Source organism: Humulus lupulus, chromosome 1 (assembly GCF_963169125.1).
Source record: "Humulus lupulus chromosome 1, drHumLupu1.1, whole genome shotgun sequence".
In the NCBI taxonomy this organism is placed as follows: domain Eukaryota; kingdom Viridiplantae; phylum Streptophyta; class Magnoliopsida; order Rosales; family Cannabaceae; genus Humulus; species Humulus lupulus.
In genome coordinates this window covers 308,450,059-308,470,636 of record NC_084793.1, presented here as the reverse complement: position 1 = coordinate 308,470,636, position 20,578 = coordinate 308,450,059, and the positions used below count along the sequence as shown (strand labels likewise).

The following is a 20,578-nucleotide window of genomic DNA, read 5'->3' as shown; positions in this document are numbered from 1 at the left end:
TGTTATAAATACCCAAAAAAAAATGAGTATAACAAATATATTTAGTATTAATTAATTAATTAATTAAATGGGTTAAAAAGAAAAGAAAAGAAAAAGAGGGTGCTATATATTTTTGGATTAAAAATCTCATTTTAACTTTATAAATTAAGTTTATTTAATAAAATATAAGATTGGACGATTGGACATCTAATTGCTATAAAAATAAGATAAGGAGCTAAATAATACAAGTGGTTAAATTTGGTAACGCAAATTACTATATACCCAAAAATTAATGAAAAAAAATAAATCAGAAGGGGCAGGCAAATTTGGCGTGGTGGGGGCAATTTCGTAATTGCAGAACATAGTGCCGCAGCCGATCTTGTCCTTCGTCTATAAATAGGGGGCTAGGGCTCTCGATTCCCATTGTTTTGAGGCTCTGCGAGAGAGAGCTCTCTCTGTTTTCGCAGTCGGATCTCTCAAGAAAAAAAAAAAAAAATTATCAGAAAACAAAAATTAACCAAATTTTCAAAAAAAGGAACGAAATTAATTGTAGCCGCCAAAAGAAACTACACTCTTTGCTTTCTCCAACTCAAATTTCAGCTTCACTCTCTCAAACCCTAATCTTTTTTGTTCTTAGTCGATCGCCATGGATATCCGATTCCCCTACTCTCCGGCTGAGGTCGCCAAAGTCCGTACTGTCCAGTTCGGAATACTCAGCCCCGATGAGATCGTAATTCTTCATATTACAACTCTTTCATTTTTCTTTTTAGTATATGTATTGGCAAACATGTAAGGGAAGAGTTGAAGAACGGTTTTTTGATTCTTTTATTTGGGAAATTAGAGCTCTTTTTGATGTTAGGTATTGTTTGTTTGGTTTGATTTGCAGAGGCAAATGTCGGTTGTACAGATTGAGCATGGTGAGACAATGATGGGGGGTAAGCCGAAGATAGCTGGGTTGAGTGACCCTCGACTTGGTACAATTGATAGGAAGATGAAGTGTGAAACTTGTACAGCGAATATGGCTGAGTGTCCAGGTCATTTTGGACATCTTGAGCTCGCTAAGCCCATGTTTCACATCGGGTTTTTGAAGACTGTGCTTAGTATAATGCGTTGTGTTTGCTTCAATTGCTCTAAGATAATGGTTGACGAGGTACTAATACTATAAGCTTCACCTGTTTTTGCTTTTGTTGGTTAGTTGTTTTAGCTATTTAAGGTGATGATTTCACTTACCTTCGGTGCATATTCAATTATTGGTTGAATTAATGAAGAGGGTTATTAAGTACATACATAATTAGATTTTAAGCTTCACTTTTTATCTGGACTCCTTCTTGTAGGATGACCACAAGTTTAAGCAAGCTATGAAAATAAGGAACCCAAAAAATAGGCTTAGAAAGATTCTGGACGCCTGCAAAAACAAGGGAAAGTGTGATGGTGGTGATGAAATTGATGTCCAAGGTCAAGAAACTGAAGAACCTGTGAAAAAAAGTAGGGGTGGCTGTGGTGCTCAGCAGCCGAAGCTCTCAATAGATGGAATGAAAATTATTGCAGAGTACAAAACTGCTAGGAAGAAAAGTGATGATCAAGAGCAGCTTCCTGAACCTGTGGAAAGAAAACAGACCCTTACTGCAGAAAGGGTAATGGATATCTGATTCTGCAAGCTTTTGTTTGAGTCTTAGTACTCGTGACACTTATACTTTATTGAAAACGTTTGCAGGTTCTCAGTGTTTTGAAGAGGATAAGTGACGAGGATTGTCAGCTTTTAGGCTTGAATCCGAAGTATGCTCGTCCAGATTGGATGATTTTACAAGTTCTTCCTATTCCTCCACCTCCGGTGCGGCCTTCTGTGATGATGGACACATCCTCTAGGAGCGAGGCAAGTTTTCTTTTGCTACTGTATTGCTTTGTATTCTTAAGAACTCCAGTTCTTAAAAAACATTGTTTTAACTCTTTTGTCTTTGCTGAGTTCAGGATGATTTGACTCATCAGTTGGCCATGATTATAAGGCACAATGAGAACCTTAGAAGACAGGAGAGAAATGGGTCCCCAGCTCACATTATTTCAGAGTTTGCTCAGCTATTGCAGTTTCATATTGCCACATACTTTGACAATGAGTTGCCTGGATTGCCAAGGGTATGCCTGCTTGAAATCATTTATATAATGATTCATGAAGCATATTTATATGTATGTTGGTGTCATATGAATTTGTATTATGTGCATTCACTGAAGCTTTCCTCGCTTTTCAGGCTACACAGAGATCAGGGAGGCCAATTAAATCAATTTGCAGTAGGCTTAAGGCAAAGGAAGGTCGGATTAGAGGGAATTTGATGGGGAAACGAGTTGACTTTTCTGCACGAACAGTTATCACGCCGGACCCAACCATTAACATCGATCAATTAGGAGTACCATGGAGTATTGCTTTGAACCTTACGTATCCAGAGACTGTGACTCCATATAATATTGAGCGGTTAGTCTTCTTTTGCAGGTTTCACTTCCACTCCTTACGTAGTTTTCCCTTTTAGGTACTAATTGAGGGTGCCTCTTTCTGGAGCTTCAGGTTAAAGGAGCTTGTTGAGTATGGGCCCCATCCTCCCCCTGGTAAAACTGGTGCCAAGTATATTATTAGGGATGACGGACAAAGGCTTGATCTTCGTTACTTGAAGAAAAGTAGTGATCATCATTTAGAGCTTGGATACAAGGCATGGTTTACATTTCCTAGGTTCTAATTTGTATTTTCATCTTTAGGACTGTTTTCCAATTTATACTTATTGTGGTTGCAGGTGGAGCGCCATTTGAATGATGGAGATTTTGTTCTCTTCAATCGTCAACCTAGTCTCCACAAAATGTCTATTATGGGGCACAGAATAAAGATCATGCCATATTCAACGTTCAGGTTGAATTTATCCGTTACCTCTCCATACAATGCTGATTTCGACGGTGATGAAATGAATATGCACGTTCCTCAGTCATTTGAAACTAGAGCAGAAGTACTGGAGCTTATGATGGTACCCAAATGCATTGTGTCCCCTCAGTCAAATCGGCCAGTAATGGGAATTGTCCAGGATACACTCTTAGGTTGTCGTAAAATCACAAAGAGGGATACATTTATAGAGAAGGTTAGTGATTGAGAGGATAGGGTCGCAATTACATGTTCTTAGTATATTGTATTTCCAGTAATCGACGTGGAGTCTAATCCCTTCTAATTTGTTGCAGGATGTTTTCATGAACATTTTGATGTGGTGGGAGGATTTTGATGGAAAGGTTCCCGCTCCTACAATTTTAAAGCCACGGCCTCTTTGGACTGGAAAACAAGTTTTTAATCTTATTATTCCAAAACAGATAAATCTTAACAGAACTTCTGCTTGGCACTCTGACACGGAAACTGGAAATATAACTCCAGGGGATACATTTGTTAGAATAGAAAAGGGAGAGCTACTCTCTGGTACCCTTTGCAAAAAGGCTCTTGGGACATCTTCAGGAAGTCTTATACATGTTATATGGTATGCAATTATCTTTTTGCATTTTAGTTGAAAGGGGGTTAAGGGTTTTCTGAATATGCAGCATTTCAAACTCTTACATTTTTAATTAAATTGGAATTGTGCAACTGTACTGTTCTGTTTATTAAAGGGTGGTCATCAATGAAAGTTTGGAAAGAAACTTTATTTTCATAAATACATTATAGTTAACTCATCTAATATGATGATCATATATTTTTTCTTGGATAGGAAATCATAGTCAAGGGTGTCATATCAGTCTTAAACTGTTATTTATTTTTAGTTTTCCTGAGCTTCAGCTATTCTACTTGAAACCTATTTGATTATTTGCTATGCTTGGATGATACTGCTTTGCACAGGGAAGAGGTTGGTCCGGATGCTGCTCGCAAGTTTCTGGGTCATACACAGTGGCTTGTGAACTATTGGCTTTTGCAGAATGCTTTTAGCATTGGTATCGGAGATACCATTGCTGATGCATCAACTATGGAAAAAATTAATGAGACCATTTCGACGGCAAAAAATGATGTGAAAGAACTTATCAGAAAAGCCCAGGAGAAAAAGCTAGAGCCTGAACCCGGGCGAACAATGATGGATTCGTTTGAAAACAAAGTGAACCAGGTGCCTAGAGTTTACTTGGTTTTGACATTATTTTATTAGCTTGTCTCTGCCTTCTGCTGAGAACTAATATGTTTGGTGCCTTTAGGTCTTGAATAAGGCTCGAGATGACGCTGGAAATAGTGCCCAAAAGAGTTTATCTGAAAGCAACAATCTTAAAGCTATGGTTACTGCAGGGTCTAAAGGAAGTTTTATTAACATCTCACAGATGACTGCTTGTGTGGGGCAGCAAAATGTTGAGGGCAAGCGAATACCTTATGGGTTTATAGATCGGACATTGCCGCACTTCACTAAAGATGATTACGGGCCAGAAAGTCGTGGCTTTGTTGAAAATTCATATTTACGAGGACTGACACCACAGGAGTTCTTTTTCCATGCTATGGGTGGTAGAGAAGGTCTTATAGATACTGCAGTGAAGACTTCTGAGACTGGGTACATCCAGAGGAGACTAGTTAAGGCCATGGAAGATATTATGGTCAAATACGATGGGACTGTTAGGAACTCATTAGGAGATGTTATTCAATTTCTCTACGGGGAAGATGGTATGGATGCTGTTTGGATAGAATCGCAGAAGCTGGATTCATTAAAGATGAAAAAAGCAGAATTTGAGAGGGTTTTCAGATATGAGTTTGATGATGAAAATTGGAATCCAAATTACATGTTGCCTGAACATATTGAGGATCTTAAAACCATCAGAGAGTTCCGCAATGTATTTGATGCTGAAGTACAGAAACTAGAAACAGACAGATTACAACTTGGAACTGAGATTACAACCACAGGTGATAATTCTTGGCCATTGCCTGTGAACTTGAAGAGACTTATTCAGAATGCACAGAAGACCTTTAAGATTGACTTCAGAAGGACTTCAGATATGCATCCCATGGAAATTGTGGAAGCTATTGATAAGCTTCAAGAGAGGCTGAAGGTTGTTCCTGGGGATGACTTGTTGAGTGTTGAGGCTCAAAAGAACGCTACATTGCTTTTCAACATTTTGCTCCGAAGCACTTTTGCTAGCAAAAGGGTACTGGAGGAGTATAGGCTTACTCGGGAAGCATTTGAATGGGTTACTGGAGAAATAGAATCTCGCTTCCTGCAATCACTTGTAGCACCTGGAGAAATGATTGGTTGTGTGGCTGCACAATCTATTGGTGAGCCTGCAACTCAGATGACTCTCAATACCTTCCATTATGCTGGTGTGAGTGCAAAGAATGTCACTCTTGGTGTTCCCAGGTTGAGAGAAATTATAAATGTGGCCAAGAGAATCAAAACTCCATCTCTTTCTGTCTACTTGAAACCTGAAGCAAACAAAACCAAGGAGAGGGCCAAAACAGTTCAGTGTGCTTTGGAGTACACCACTCTCCGGAGTGTAACTCAAGCCACAGAAGTGTGGTATGATCCGGATCCCATGAGCACAATAATTGAGGAAGATGTTGATTTTGTCAGGTCATATTATGAAATGCCCGATGAAGAGATCAACCCTGATAAAATATCTCCTTGGTTGCTTCGTATAGAGTTGAATCGTGAAATGATGGTGGACAAGAAATTAAGCATGGCTGATATTGCTGAGAAGATCAACCTTGAATTTGATGATGACTTGACTTGTATTTTTAACGATGACAATGCTGAAAAACTGATCCTTCGGATTCGTATCATGAATGATGAAGCTCCGAAAGGGGAATTAACTGATGAGTCTGCCGAGGATGATGTTTTCTTAAAGAAAATTGAAAGTAACATGCTGACAGAAATGGCTCTTCGTGGTATCCCAGATATTAACAAAGTTTTTATCAAACATGGTAAAGTAAACAAGTTTGAAGAGACTGATGGATTTAAACCAGAGAATGAGTGGATGCTGGATACAGAAGGTGTTAATCTATTAGCTGTTATGTGCCATGAAGATGTTGATGCCAAAAGAACAACAAGTAATCACTTGATTGAGGTTATTGAAGTTCTTGGTATTGAGGCTGTTCGTAGGTCACTGCTAGATGAATTGCGTGTTGTTATTTCTTTTGATGGATCTTATGTGAACTATCGGCATCTCGCTATTCTTTGTGATACCATGACCTATCGTGGACACTTGATGGCTATTACTCGACATGGAATCAATAGGAATGACACTGGTCCAATGATGCGATGCTCTTTTGAGGAAACTGTGGATATTCTTCTAGATGCTGCAGTGTACGCAGAAACAGATTATTTAAGGGGTGTGACGGAAAATATAATGTTAGGTCAGCTGGCTCCAATTGGTACAGGAGGCTGTTCCTTGTATCTCAACGATGAGATGCTGAAAAATGCTATTGAACTGCAGCTACCTAGTTATATGGATGGTCTTGATTTTGGTATGACACCTTCACGTTCTCCGGTCTCAGGCACTCCTTATCATGAGGGCTTGATGTCGCCGAACTATCTGCTGAGCCCAAATCTCCGCCTGTCCCCCATTACTGATGCTCAATTCTCGCCCTATGTTGGAACAATGGCATTTTCTCCTACTTCATCCCCTGGTTACAGCCCATCTTCTCCAGGCTATAGCCCATCATCCCCTGGATATAGTCCAACTTCCCCTGGTTATAGCCCAACTTCACCTGGATATAGCCCCACCTCTCCTGGGTATAGCCCCACCTCTCCCACCTATAGTCCTAGCTCCCCAGGTTATAGTCCGACAAGTCCTGCCTATTCTCCTACAAGTCCATCTTATTCCCCCACATCACCCAGCTATAGCCCAACTTCTCCAAGTTACAGTCCAACTTCACCCAGTTACAGTCCAACTTCTCCAAGCTACAGTCCAACCTCACCAAGTTACAGTCCAACCTCACCTGCTTACAGCCCCACTTCCCCTGCTTACAGTCCCACCTCCCCAGCATACAGCCCCACATCCCCATCTTACAGCCCCACATCCCCTTCTTACAGCCCGACCTCACCTTCCTACAGCCCTACATCACCTTCCTACAGCCCAACTTCACCATCCTACAGCCCTACATCACCGTCCTACAGTCCAACTTCACCAGCCTATAGCCCAACTTCTCCTGGTTATAGTCCAACCTCGCCAAGCTACAGCCCAACCTCACCCAGTTATAGTCCAACATCTCCAAGTTACAATCCTCAGTCGGCAAAATACAGTCCATCAGTGGCATATTCTCCAAGCAGTCCGAGGTTGCCACCAGCCAGTCCTTATAGTCCTACATCTCCAAATTACAGGTAAGTTGTGTTAGAAATATTGCCAAAGTTCTATTGTGAAATCTGTAGTATTTTATCTCTTGCATAAGATTTTGGTACTTAACTGTGATGGTGACAAATGTTTTTAGTCAGTTGCTTGGCTGATTTGTCCAGTACTTATCGATTTCAAATTACAAAACTTATGCATTAACATAGCATCTTATGGTTGACCTTTTCTCTTTTGCTGCAGCCCAACATCACCATCATATTCACCTACATCTCCATCTTATTCTCCTTCTAGCCCCACATATAATCCCAGCAGGTAAGGGGCTTTAATAATTTTCTCAACTTTAGATTGAGAATGTTTTAATAGCTTATGTTCTAATTCTTTTTTTATATATATATAATCAGCCCATATAACTCTGGTGTTAATCCGGACTATAGCCCAAGTTCCCCACAATACAGGTAAAAGCTAAGACAGAGCATTATTTTCTTTAAACCATTTTTGGAACTCGTTTTAAACAGAGTTCTAATTTGTATCTTGAACTTTTTTCTTTCCTTGCAGTCCAAGTGCCGGGTATTCACCCAGTCAACCTGGGTACTCTCCAACTTCTACGAGTCAATACACCCCACAAACAAGTGATAAAGGCGATAAGGATGATCAGAGCACTCGTTGACCCCCATTTTTTATTGGTTGTTTAAATGGATTGGGGATTATTCAAAGGTCAGTTTCTCTATTGATTTATATTCCAACTGAACTGTCTCTGGACTTGTAATGGGTTTAAACTGATGTTTGAATTTGTTATACTCAGCAGCTTTATGGGTTAGTGAACTTGTGATCTGTTGAACTTTGGCCAAAATGGACCACTCCACTACAGACCTCAGGCCCCAGCTTTGTCTGCGAGAGTTCTTTGTACTATACTTGATATGTGTCATTAAGAACAATTTAGACCAGACTAATTCGAAAAGACATAACCACTGTTTATTAATTTTCTGTTAAATGCGATATCGTTTTTGGTATTCTACAACTATAGTAAAAAATATTGATTGAGATGAGGAGGGTCTATATATGTAAACTTGTATTTGTAAGAAATTTATTATAAGAATGGACTTTAGAAATTTGCATTAGCACCCCCATATTTTTTTATGGTACAACAAGTGATTGATTGATTCATTTCTTAGCATTTCTAATATTGTACTTGAACATTTCTGTTATTATTATTTTGCTAAAGTTTGGTAGTTGGTTGGTTGTCTTAAACTGGGCTAAGTATTTTATTATTGTTAGGTTATTTTTCTGCTTTTTATCTTATGACATCTTATGACCCAAATGACATTTCATTTGCCCATTGATCAAAAGGATATTCTGAGTTTTCTTTTACTAAGTATCTGTTCAATGCATAAAGAGCAACAAACTTCAGTAAATCAGACCACTTAAAACAAATTAAAATCACCAGGAATTCATAACAGTATACATCCATGTTACATACTTTATTTTCATTGTGTCATGGATAATTACGAAAAATGATATATTTCGGTTTTACTCCATAATGAAAAATAAATTGAACTCAATAGAATCACAAATTTAAATTCACTTTGTTTATGTTCTTCCATTTACACATGCCAAAATCTTTAGTGAGCTATGACATTAAGTTATTATTTGCAGAAAAAATACTCAATTGATTACATTTGCAATACTTAAGTACCGAAGTTATTTTTTTGCCAGCAAAAGTACTTTCTATTTATGTTTTGTTGCAGCCGTCAGTTCCAATCGTTAAATATGTTGGTGATATGTTGCTGAAAGTACCAAATTAAATGCATATTTGTGGTAAGAATACATAATTTAATACATATGTGCGACAAAAATACTCAAATTATGATAGTTGCTGCAAAAATATCTAGATTATAAGCAAATTTAACATTACGTGGTAGACTTAGCAATAAAATAAACAACTACAACAAAATATGAATAGAACGCATTTTCGTCGTAAAAAAAATAATTTGAGTGTTTAGGTGCTTCGAAATAATAATTTGACTAATTTCACCACAAATATCCATTTCATTAATAACGAAACATGTGTTTGGGATTCAAACATTGAGTAGTTTAATCAATAAAGTGAGTTGATTGTAGTTGCAGTAGGTATACTTATTAGCTACTATGTGATATATATATATATATATGTACAAATATATACCCACCATTGTTAATAAACTCGTTATCAATTGTAATAACTAGAATAGATGATGTATGATCTTTCTAATCAACTCAAATCTAGTTGACTTTTGATATATTCATCGTAGGCTATTTCAGCTTTACACTAATGCATTCCTAATTTTGACCAAATCACTACAAAGATAAGGTTATATGTTTGACAACATCTATAACAACTATATATAATATGACAATGAGATATTGATAGTTTCATTCAACTAAAAAATGATAAAACCAAGTCCTACAAAGTTAATTTGCTGGCTCCAAACTCAGGCTTGGTGTTATATATATATATGTATATATTAATTTTGGGCCGGCATTATTGAGCTCTTCTAATGAAAAAGTCAACTATTGTTTTGTTCACACTCACACACACATCTATATATATATACATACATAGATATTAGATACACAAAGGTATATTTGTATCTGAAAATTTGAAAACTCAAAATGGAGAAACTGAAGAAGAAGATAGCAAAGCTTCTTCCTCAAGCAGTGACTTTCACAAGCCCTCCTCCTAGCCCACGCAAGGCTCCCACTGCTGTACTACTCGTCTCTCTTGTTCCTGCCGAGGCTAGACTTAGGCCCAATTACGGTACCAGTTTTGACACAAAGGAGCCTTCTTCTCCCAAGGTCTCTTGTTTGGGCCATGTCACTAAGCCCAAGTCCAAGCCCAAGCCCAAGCCCAAGCACAAGCCCAAACAGCATAAGGAGAGTTTGATCATCAAGATTTTCAAGGGACACAGAAGAAAAGGAGGTAAGCGTTGTAGTGTTGGTGGTGGTGGTTCTAAGGATGGCTCTGTTGTGAAGAAGGTTCCTCAATTGGGCCTTATGAACAAGTTTGAGAGTGGCCGTGGTGGTATGTTATCGGACTTTGATTGGACGGCCCATGTAGATGTTTTGGGCCCAGATTCTGAAAAATGCCATATTGAGGTTGAGTCAAAGAAAGAAGTCAATCTTTGGGAAAGAAGGAATAAGCCAGGTCCTCCTCCTCCTTTGTTTCTTAAAATGTAAACCTTATTATTAAGCTTTCTTTACTGTGTCTTTACTATTAAATAGTTAAATTTGCTATTTTTTTCTTCTTCTCACCATTTAATTCAAGGCAGAAAAGAAATAAAGCTCATGATTTTGTAAAATTTAATTTTCATGATCTGAATGTGTTTTTCTTACTTAACTTTATTATTGTATGAGAAGGAATTGAATTTTAGCTGAATTGAATGGTAGATTTATTATATCTCTTCTATATAATAAGTGTGTAAATAATATAGATTTTTGGTTTTGATTGTTTGTTTGATTTTCTTTAACAGAATATTCTAAATATTTAACGGAGTATACCTTTAAAAGTAACTTAAAAATAGATATTTATTAATTATATTAATATAAATTCAAATTCAAATTCAAATTCAAATGCTATAAAATATCATTATTAGAATAATATATAATACAAAACTAGATATTAAATAACTATATGTTATAAAATATTATTATGATAATAATATAATCATAATTTTTTACTAATTATATTAATATGAATTCAAATATTATTATTATAATATTTAATATAAGACTAGATATTTAATACTTATATTAATATAAATTTAAATATTTTAAAATATTATTATAATAATATATAATACATAATCTTATTTTTTATTAGAAAAAATTATCATTTATCTTTAAAAAAGTTATCATATTATATATATTTAAAAAAATATAACCAATGTTTTAATTTAAATTTTTATTTAATATGTTTATGTTATTTTTTTATATATAATTAGTTATTTATTTGAAATCTATAGGGTAATAATACAAATTTAATAAATATAATTATATAAAATAAATATACATTGCACGTTTCTTATAGTATAATATATAAACAGGTGTAAAACATGGCTCCCACCCAGTAGATAAGTATTGTGGATAATGAAAGTGACTCAATCTCAATGTGTCTTCATTTCAAAACATGATTACATTGAGAGAAGAGATAACAACCACTAATCTCAAACTCAAACTCTAGATATTTTGCTCTTTGATGATTGAGATGCATAACCATAAGGTTTTGAAAAATGGTAGCAATTGAGAGAAGGGTTTCTTTCAAATATTAGAAAAGGACTTCTTAACCTTTATGACACAATTGAGAGAGGAAGCAACCTATATTATATATAGACAACAAGACAAACAAAGGAAATTGTAAATTTCAAAAAGACATAAAAGGGTATCTCTCAAAACCTCTATTTTTCTTTGTTCTTTGTTCTTTTTGGTCTTTTTGTGATAACTTTTGCATCATAACAAGAACAAGAAACCAGTACAACTTTTATTCTTAGTCTCTCTATATACCACTATTGATCCTTGTGTCTCTAGATTTGTCATTTGTCATGTTTGGTCTTTGGATTCTTAGCCTAGCTTGTATTTATACATGTCTTTCCTTTATTAATATATTTATATTTGAGAAAAAGGAGAATAGGAAAAAAAAACCCTTTTATGTAAAGTTAACCAATCAAAAAAAGAAAGAATCTTGAATTAGCCAAACACAGTTTTGAATCACAATGACCAATCTCAAAAGAGAAGCACAAACCAAGTATTCCTTACTTGTTTTTATTCTTCTCCAGAATGTGAAACATTTTGAATATAAAAAAAGAGTAATGATATGTGCACAAAAAATATGCACCTAAATATTACACATAGTGACGTGTCACTGCTTTTTAAAACAGTAGATCCCAATTTTAATAAATGTGATTGGTTAGGCCAAACTGCCACATCACTGTGTGTAATATTTGGGTGCACATATCATTACTCATTAAAAAAAAAAAACAATACTATTGAAATATAGCTTTCAATTCATAATTCGAAAGAGACTTCTTAAAATTAAATATTGCTCACTAAACACATTGAGAGCTATATTTGTCGGTTATAATGATTGATGACAAAAATAGTCGTGCATAAACTATTGCTAATTAGAGCCTAAAAGTGTCAAATAGTTTCTTTATGAGGCTTTGCAACTTTTGAGATTACACTAATCATAATGCTTAATATTCAAAGAATCATTTTTTTTACTCTTAAAAGTTGTTTGATTGGAATGGTATCAAAAACCTAATGGTTATTGTGAGCTTTGGATAAAAAGGAGAAGTTTTTTTATGAATAAAGATAGTAACTTTGAAATAAAGTTTTATAGTAGTAAAAAAGAAAAACATATCAACTTGTTCAACCTTAGTAAGTTTTTTCAACAAAGTTCACCTTGTTAACTCCAAAGTAGGAAGAAAACAAAACAATGTGATCCAAATTCACAAAAATATCTTTAGTAAAGAGTCTCTCTCATCTATATATAGATATATATATATATGACAACTTTTATATAAGGTCTTTACTTTAAGTCCTAATGGTAAAGCTATTCAATGTTCTCGATTCGTAAATAGTTTTTGACACGATTTTTTTATGACCGTGTATATTGTAGTTGTTTAGAGCATCCTGCAAATTTTCAGAAAATTCTGAATAGTTTATAATACCAAAAACTAGGTTCAAATATGTTGTTTTCCACGTGCATAAAAAAAATTAGTCACGCGTGCAACAACATATTTGAACTTCTAAATAGCTACAATATACACGTTTATAAAAAAAAAATTGCGTCGAAAACCGTTCACAGGTCGAAAACATTAAGAGCCAACTGGTAAGGCTTAAAGTAAATGAGGGAATTGTAATCTAAATCCCAACCCATGTTTGGTTCCAATTTTAAGGAGTAAAATTAATAATTTGTGTGGGTCCCACATATATTTTAAGGGTAAAGTAAATCATTTTGTACACAATATTGTAGTTGTTTTCCACGTGCATAAAAAAAATTAGTCACGCGTGCAACAACATATTTGAACTTCTAAATAGCTACAATATACACGTTCATAAAAAAAAAATTGCGTCGAAAACCGTTCACAGGTCGAAAACATTAAGAGCCAACTGGTAGGGCTTAAAGTAAATGAGGGAATAGTAATCTAAATCCCAACCCATGTTTGGTTCCAATTTTAAGGAGTAAAATTAATAATTTGTGTGGGTCCCACATATATTTTAAGGGTAAAGTAAATCATTTTGTACACAATAGTTTAATATTACTTTCATCCTAAGTCCATCTACACTTTCTAAAACAACTCAACTATTTGAAACAAACAGCCTATATGAGAATTATCACGTGTGAGTATATATATATATATATAGGGAACGACTACAACGCATTTTTTTTTTTTGCAACACCAGTGCATCATTTTCTATTTTCGGCATTTGGATAGATATAATCCCAATTTTTTTTATATGATAGTGTACATTGTAGGTATTTAGAATATCCTGCAAATTTTCAAGAAATTCTGAATAGTTTACGAAGCCGAAAACAGAGTTCAAATTGTCAAATTTTACACGCATACACAAAAAAACAGGCATGCGTGCAACAGACAGTTTAGACTCTGTTTCGGTACCATAATTTATTCTGAATTTCTTAAAAATTTGTAGGATGTTCTAAATAGCTATAATGTACACCATCATATAATTTTTTTTTGGATTATAACTATTCAGATGCCGACATAGAAAAATGATAAACCGATGTTGTAAAAAAAAGATGCCTTGTAATCGCTCCCTCTATATATATATATAAATATAAAAAAAAAAATTTATATAATTTCAACTTCCAGTCTGGCAATTATATGATCCCAACGACTACTATCCATGGACCCCAATAATTCTTTTCTTATTATGACATTGGGACCATAGTTTCTTCTTACTTAATTTTATTATTGTCTTTTTCTCATAGTGAAATAAGTCATAAGATAATTGAGATTTCTTACTTGAATATCATATCTCATCAAATCTTTCTTATTTTATACTTTTTCTTTTTTGTGTACGTGTCCCCCATTCCTCTCTACTCAAAGTTTTAATCACTTTTTGGATTTTAATCATGTTCAATTGATCAGAATTAGCAAAACAGTCTTTTATTTCTTTTTCTTAACCACAAAGTCCCTAAATTTATAAATGATAACAATTAATTTCGTATTTTTCTTTTAATTTATAACTAATTTTTTACATTTTAAATTGGTCTCCCTCAAAAAATAATTTAAAAACCACTTTTTTAATTTTATAAATTTTAAATAAATATAATTTATTTTAGTTTATTTATTTAGAATAAAGTTTCTGAATTTATAAACAATAAGAATTATTTTACATAATTGTGTTCATTGTAGTTACGGCAATCCTCTTTTAAGTTTTCGAATTTGTTTGGATACTTAGTATGCTAAAAATATATTTTTTTGTTCATGATAGTTAGTATTATCAACTATTTTGTTTTAACATACTAAGATTCTGTTTGGAAAAATTTTTATTTTTGAATTTTTTAAACACAAAAATAAAAATATTTTTTATTTTTTATTTTTAAAATATAATAAATACTTGTGATAATTTTTATTTTTATTTTTTGTTTAACAATATCAAATGTTGCTTTGAAGGATAGAAAAAAAAAAGTTGAAAATTGAATAAATTCTATTTTTAAAATTTAATAAATTTTTAAAAAATAATAAATAAAAATAAAATTAACAAACTCATTTTATATATAATTATCAATTTTTTAATTAATTAAATAAAAAACTATTTGTTCAAGTATTACCAAACAGTCCATAAATTATTAAAAATAAACATTTCCTCCTTATTGAAAACTAAAAAAAGATAATTTGCTTTTTATATTGGTCATTTTTATGTGTACTCTGTCAAAAGATAATTTAAAGATCACATTTTTACTATTTTGTTAAACGTTTAAAATAGATATAATTTTTTTTACTCAAAAAAAAAAAAAATAGTTTACTAAAAAAATAGAAAATAGATATAATTTTTTTCTCAGAAAAAAAAAAAATTGAAAACAAGAAACGGCTAACGTTAAACTGATTCATTCGAAACTCCTCCTCTTCAAGCAAACTCAAAATCAAAGCTTGAGTTTTTTGGTTTTGGTTTTGGTTTGGTTTTGGTTTTCTTTGATGTATAAATTAGAGTTTGTACAGTGACCAGTTAAAGAAACAGTTTTGTTTGTTTTGTTGTAAGTTTTTCCATGGCGGAAGCTGGTCCGGATACGATTTACCTCCATGGCGACCTCGACCTTCACATCATCGAAGCTCGTAGCTTGCCCAACATGGATGTCGTTTCCGATCATTTTCGTCGTTGTGTCACCGGTTGTGGAACCATCAGCTACGGTCGTAGGAAGCCCGCAGATCCCACCGACTCCGACGGTCACCGCCACCGCAGGATCGTCACCAGCGACCCTTACGTCACCGTTAACGTCCCCCAAGCTACTGTGGCTCGAACGCGTGTGTTGAAGAACGCTCGAGATCCTTCCTGGAACGAGCACTTCGTTATCGCATTGGCTCATCCCGTTGTTAACCTCGAGTTTTTGGTTAAGGACAACGATCTCTTTGGCGCTGATTTGATCGGCACGGCCAAAATCTCCGCTGCCGAAATTGCCACCGGTAAGACCATTGATGACTGGTTCCAGATTTGTGGTTCCAACGGGAAGCCGCCGAAGCCGGACACTGCGATTCATTTGAAGATGACATTCACGCCTTGTGAGAAAAACCCTTTGTACCAGCACGGTGTGGCCGGAGATCCGGAGCAGAAGGGCGTGAGGCAGACTTACTTTCCGGTGAGGAAAGGGCACTCTGTGAAGTTGTACCAAGACGCCCATGTGATTGATGATATGCTTCCGAAGATTAAGCTTGACGATGGGAAGGTTTTCACGCAGGAGAAGTGCTGGGAAGATATCTGTTATGCTATTTGTGAGGCCCATCATATGATTTACCTCGTTGGCTGGTCGATTTACCATAAGGTGAGGCTGGTCAGAGAGCCCACTAGGCCATTGCCGCGTGGTGGGGACTTGACACTCGGTGAATTGCTCAAGTACAAGTCGGAAGAAGGGGTGAGAGTCTTGTTGTTGGTGTGGGATGATAAGACATCACACGACGCCTTCTTGATTAATACGGTGAGAGTTTTGTTTTGCCCTCCTGCATTTTGTGAATTGTAATAGATTTTTTAATGATTTGGTGCTCTGTAGTATTATCGAGATGTTTGTTTTGTTTCCAAGATATGGAAATTGATTAATAATGGTGAAATGGGGTTTGAGTGAGTGGTGCAGGTAGGAGTAATGCAGACACATGATGAAGAAACAAAGAAGTTTTTCAAGCATTCTTCGGTCATTTGTGTGCTTGCGCCTCGCTATGGCAGCAGTAAGATGAGTTATATCAAACAACAGGTAAGCTTCTTATTTCGATCATTATCCAGCAATTTGGTTCGTTGTAGTGATCAATGATTGAGTTTTGCTTTATGCAAACAAAGTTGTTGCATTGGTTTTGGTGGAACATGTTCTCTAGTCTTCGGACATTCTTACAACAATCTTCCCATGAACCTGATATACTTGCTGAAGCCACTTTCTTTATGGTCCTCTTACAGGTTGTTGGAACCGTATTTACACACCATCAGAAGTGTGTTCTTGTGGACACACAGGCAGATAGAAATAACCGTAAGATAACTGCATTTCTAGGAGGCATTGACCTTTGTGATGGTCGCTATGACACGCCACAGCACAGACTGTTTCACGATCTTGACACTGTATTCAAGGACGATTTCCATAATCCTACTTTTGCTGTAAGTAGTTGGCGAGTTGAATTATTCAAGTTGTTGTCTGCATTTTTTATAAACTTGATTTAAGTAGTGCTAAAATCTCTAGGCATTTGCTGCTATTGTTAGCTTATATCTGATAATCATGAACGTGAGTGGATAAATTTACCTAATTGCTGTCACATGTTGACTTCAATTTCATAATATATGCATACGAGTGAACATAGATCCTGCTTATTGAATTACCTAGTTTGATGTTTTATTATATGCTTCAGAACTTTTCCCTTTTCTATTCTAATTTTCCCTTTGTTCCTTTCTCTGTTGCTAGGCTGGAGTCAAGGCTCCAAGGCAACCATGGCATGACTTGCACTGTAGAATTGATGGGCCTGCAGCATATGATGTTCTTATAAATTTTGAGCAGCGTTGGAGGAAATCAACAAAATGGACAGGGACAGTGTTTTGTAAAAAAGTTGCCCATTGGCATGATGATTCTATGATAAAAATAGGACGTATCTCATGGATACTTAGTCCTTCCATGCCTGAATCAAAATCTTCGAAGGATAAATCAAAAGCTTTGAAAGATAAGACCGCTGTTACAATTGTTCCCGAAGATGATAAGAAATTATGGGTTTGCACTGATAATGAAAGTTGGCATGTTCAGGTAGGATAATGGAAGTTTATCTTTTTAGTGTTCTTTTATTTTTGTCTATATATATATATATTATTATATATTGGCACTCTTTTGAAGAGAGAGTGAGAGTTCCCTTATACTTTTGTACTTTGATCAAATCTAATTAGGATGCATCTTCATCATGCAGATTTTGCGGTCAATTGATCAAGGATCAGTAAAAGGATTTCCCAAAATAGTTGAAGATGCCGTGGCCAAGGTTATATATCACATGTCCCCTATTGCTCTTCTTCTTCCTTTCTTTTTTCTTGTTTATTTTTAATTTGAAGACTGGACACACGAACACAAAGACTAAAGTTGTCGATGTATTGAGGTGATCACAGAACCTTATATGCGCAAAGAATCAAGTAATCGATAGAAGCATTCAATCAGGATACATCCAAGCTATCAGATCAGCTCAGCATTTCATATATATTGAAAATCAATATTTTCTTGGGTCATCATATGGGTGGCCAGATTACAAGAATGCAGGTGAAGCTGACAAATATTTATCACACTGCTTTTTTATAAATTAACTTGTACTTATAATACACACATCTGGCTGAAGATGTTTGGTTTCAATGTTCTTGGGAAGGAATAGATTAATTTAACTCAAATTCAGTTTCTAGATGAACCATAATTGAATAAATATGCGAAAGTACTTCTGCAACTTACAACCTGCGCTGTTGAAAGATGCATTCGGGTTCACTTATCTTTTATTTGTTGTTGGATATTTGGGTTATACCTTAACAGATGATTTTGAACTGTAGTTCCACGGACTACTTTTGCTCATTCACTGGCATCTTAACTTAAGCTTTTGTAATTTGGGCAGGAGCTGATCATCTTATTCCAATGGAATTGGCCTTAAAGATTGCTAGCAAAATTAAAGCTAATGAGAGATTTGCGGTGTATTGTGTTATACCATTGTGGCCTGAAGGTGATCCAAAATCCGGTCCTGTGCAAGAAATCCTCTATTGGCAGGTTTATATCATCTAATTTTTGAATGCCTTTAAGCCATAAACCATTCTTTTTTTCTTTTCTTGGAGACAAATAAGATGCTTTACATTTGCACGTTTGTACAACCCGTTGAATTGCAAATCTCCTTCTTCTGAACAATTATTTTTTATGCAGTTGATCTATTTTTCTTACTTGCTGTTGTGTGCTTTTATGCAGAGCCAGACAATGCAAATGATGTATGAAGTTATTGCACAGGCACTGAAATCAGTGAAGTCAGACTTAAAACCTGAAGATTACCTCAATTTCTATTGCCTTGGTAACAGGGAAGATTTTAATGAGGAACAGTCAACTACAGATACTACTACCGTGGTAATTTAAATGGCCCTTTGCTTTAAATTTTCATGCCCCAAATAATGGAAGGCTTCTTGTCAAAGAAGTTTACCTATGAACGACGTATTACAACTACTTTCCAATTAATAATATTGTTGATACTTCTCACAGCTGAGCTGCTGAAGTATTTTAGCCATTTTTATTAGGAAGTTTTTTCTTTTTACCTTTATGTTGCTAATTCAATGCTATGAGCTTCATACTTCTTATATGAAACCTCCCTTATTTTCTCGTGTAGACAATACTATTAGCAGTTCCTAGAAAAATAAGGTTTACATTTCAGTTCAATAAGATGAATTTTTCTTCTTTCTTTTCCTTTTTGAGCTGCAAGAAACTAATAATATGTTAATTAATGTGAAACACTTCATCCAGGTCAGTGATGCACAAAAACATCGACGATTTATGATCTATGTTCATGCTAAGGGTATGATAGTAGATGATGAGTATGTTATAATTGGATCTGCCAATATCAACCAAAGATCTATGGCTGGTACAAAAGACACTGAGATAGCCATGGGTTCATATCAACCCTACCATACTTGGGCAAGAAGGAAAAAGCATCCACGCGGTCAGGTTAGTTTCTACTTTTCATCTCCTTTTTCTGGATTTTCCACCTTAGATTCCTACTTACCTTCACTAGAGAATAACAGGACTAGCTGCTGTATGTGTTTAAGAGATCATTTTTCCTTTTTCTAGTGTGAACCTGAACAGGTTAATGCATCTTGGGAAAGCTCACAGAAGCTCATTATTGTTGAGTTCTGTGATAGAGCTTGGCCCATTACAGTGATACTGTCAAGACTTTAAAATAAGAGAAAATCATAAATACTTCTCTCTTTAATTTCTCTCCTCATAACTTTTTAATGTTAAAGTTAGTAGTGTAAAGCTTTATCACTTTCAATAATCTAACTGCACCTCCAATGTTTGCAGATATATGGGTATAGGATGTCCCTTTGGGCTGAACATCTTGGGAAGCTAGATCACTGCTTTGAAGAGGCAGAAAGTTTAGACTGCGTGAAGATGGTGAATGACATTGCCCAAAAAAACTGGAAAAATTTCATGACTGACGAGTTCACACCATTACAGGGCCACCTTCTGAAGTATCCTCTACTCGTAAATGAAGATGGTAAGGTTGTTCCCCTGCCTGATTGTGACACATTCCCAGATGTTGGTGGTAAAATAATCGGAGTTCATTCTGCGACTCTTCCAGATGTGCTAACCACGTAACCCGTCCCTACTTGATGTTCATAAATGACTGTTAAAAATAGCCAAAATGGTGGTAATTGGTTTAGGTTGTTAAACATCAAAGCAGTTGAGTTTGTTTCTTGATTCATTCTTTTCTATTTTTTCGGCCACCTCCCTCTATTGCTTTCAGATTGTAAATTTGTGTAAAACATAGTGAAATGATGGTACTTGGCGAATGAATGCATCTTCAAACATGTTTCATGTATTTGTATTATTGTGAATTGGAGAGGAATCACAACAATAATTTCAGTGTTA

The 20,578-nt window shown here is 35.2% G+C and overlaps 3 protein-coding genes across 3 annotated transcripts; all 3 read left to right on the top strand.

Annotated features, from left to right (window-relative positions):
• The first annotated feature begins 399 nt into the window (after positions 1–399).
• LOC133812784 (DNA-directed RNA polymerase II subunit RPB1) lies at positions 400–8,366 on the top strand. Its single transcript, XM_062246604.1, has 15 exons — positions 400–709; positions 866–1,129; positions 1,314–1,613; positions 1,694–1,852; positions 1,948–2,109; positions 2,223–2,443; positions 2,534–2,675; positions 2,757–3,092; positions 3,190–3,476; positions 3,830–4,088; positions 4,174–7,277; positions 7,486–7,557; positions 7,647–7,700; positions 7,801–7,959; positions 8,051–8,366. Exons 1-14 carry the CDS (start codon positions 626–628, stop codon positions 7,910–7,912), a joined length of 5,556 nt encoding a protein of 1,851 aa, XP_062102588.1. The 5' UTR covers positions 400–625; the 3' UTR covers positions 7,913–7,959; positions 8,051–8,366.
• A 1,462-nt stretch (positions 8,367–9,828) lies between these two features.
• On the top strand, positions 9,829–10,678 carry LOC133812791 (uncharacterized protein At1g76070-like). Its single transcript, XM_062246613.1, has one exon. It carries the CDS (start codon positions 9,895–9,897, stop codon positions 10,456–10,458), a length of 564 nt encoding a protein of 187 aa, XP_062102597.1. The 5' UTR covers positions 9,829–9,894; the 3' UTR covers positions 10,459–10,678.
• Positions 10,679–15,330: 4,652 nt separating this feature from the next.
• LOC133812785 (phospholipase D delta-like) lies at positions 15,331–20,578 on the top strand. The gene is made up of 10 exons (XM_062246605.1): positions 15,331–16,435; positions 16,589–16,705; positions 16,903–17,097; positions 17,399–17,731; positions 17,889–17,957; positions 18,082–18,229; positions 18,570–18,718; positions 18,911–19,063; positions 19,454–19,654; positions 20,009–20,578. The coding sequence occupies exons 1-10, from the start codon at positions 15,512–15,514 to the stop codon at positions 20,303–20,305; spliced, it is 2,586 nt and encodes an 861-aa protein (XP_062102589.1). The 5' UTR covers positions 15,331–15,511; the 3' UTR covers positions 20,306–20,578.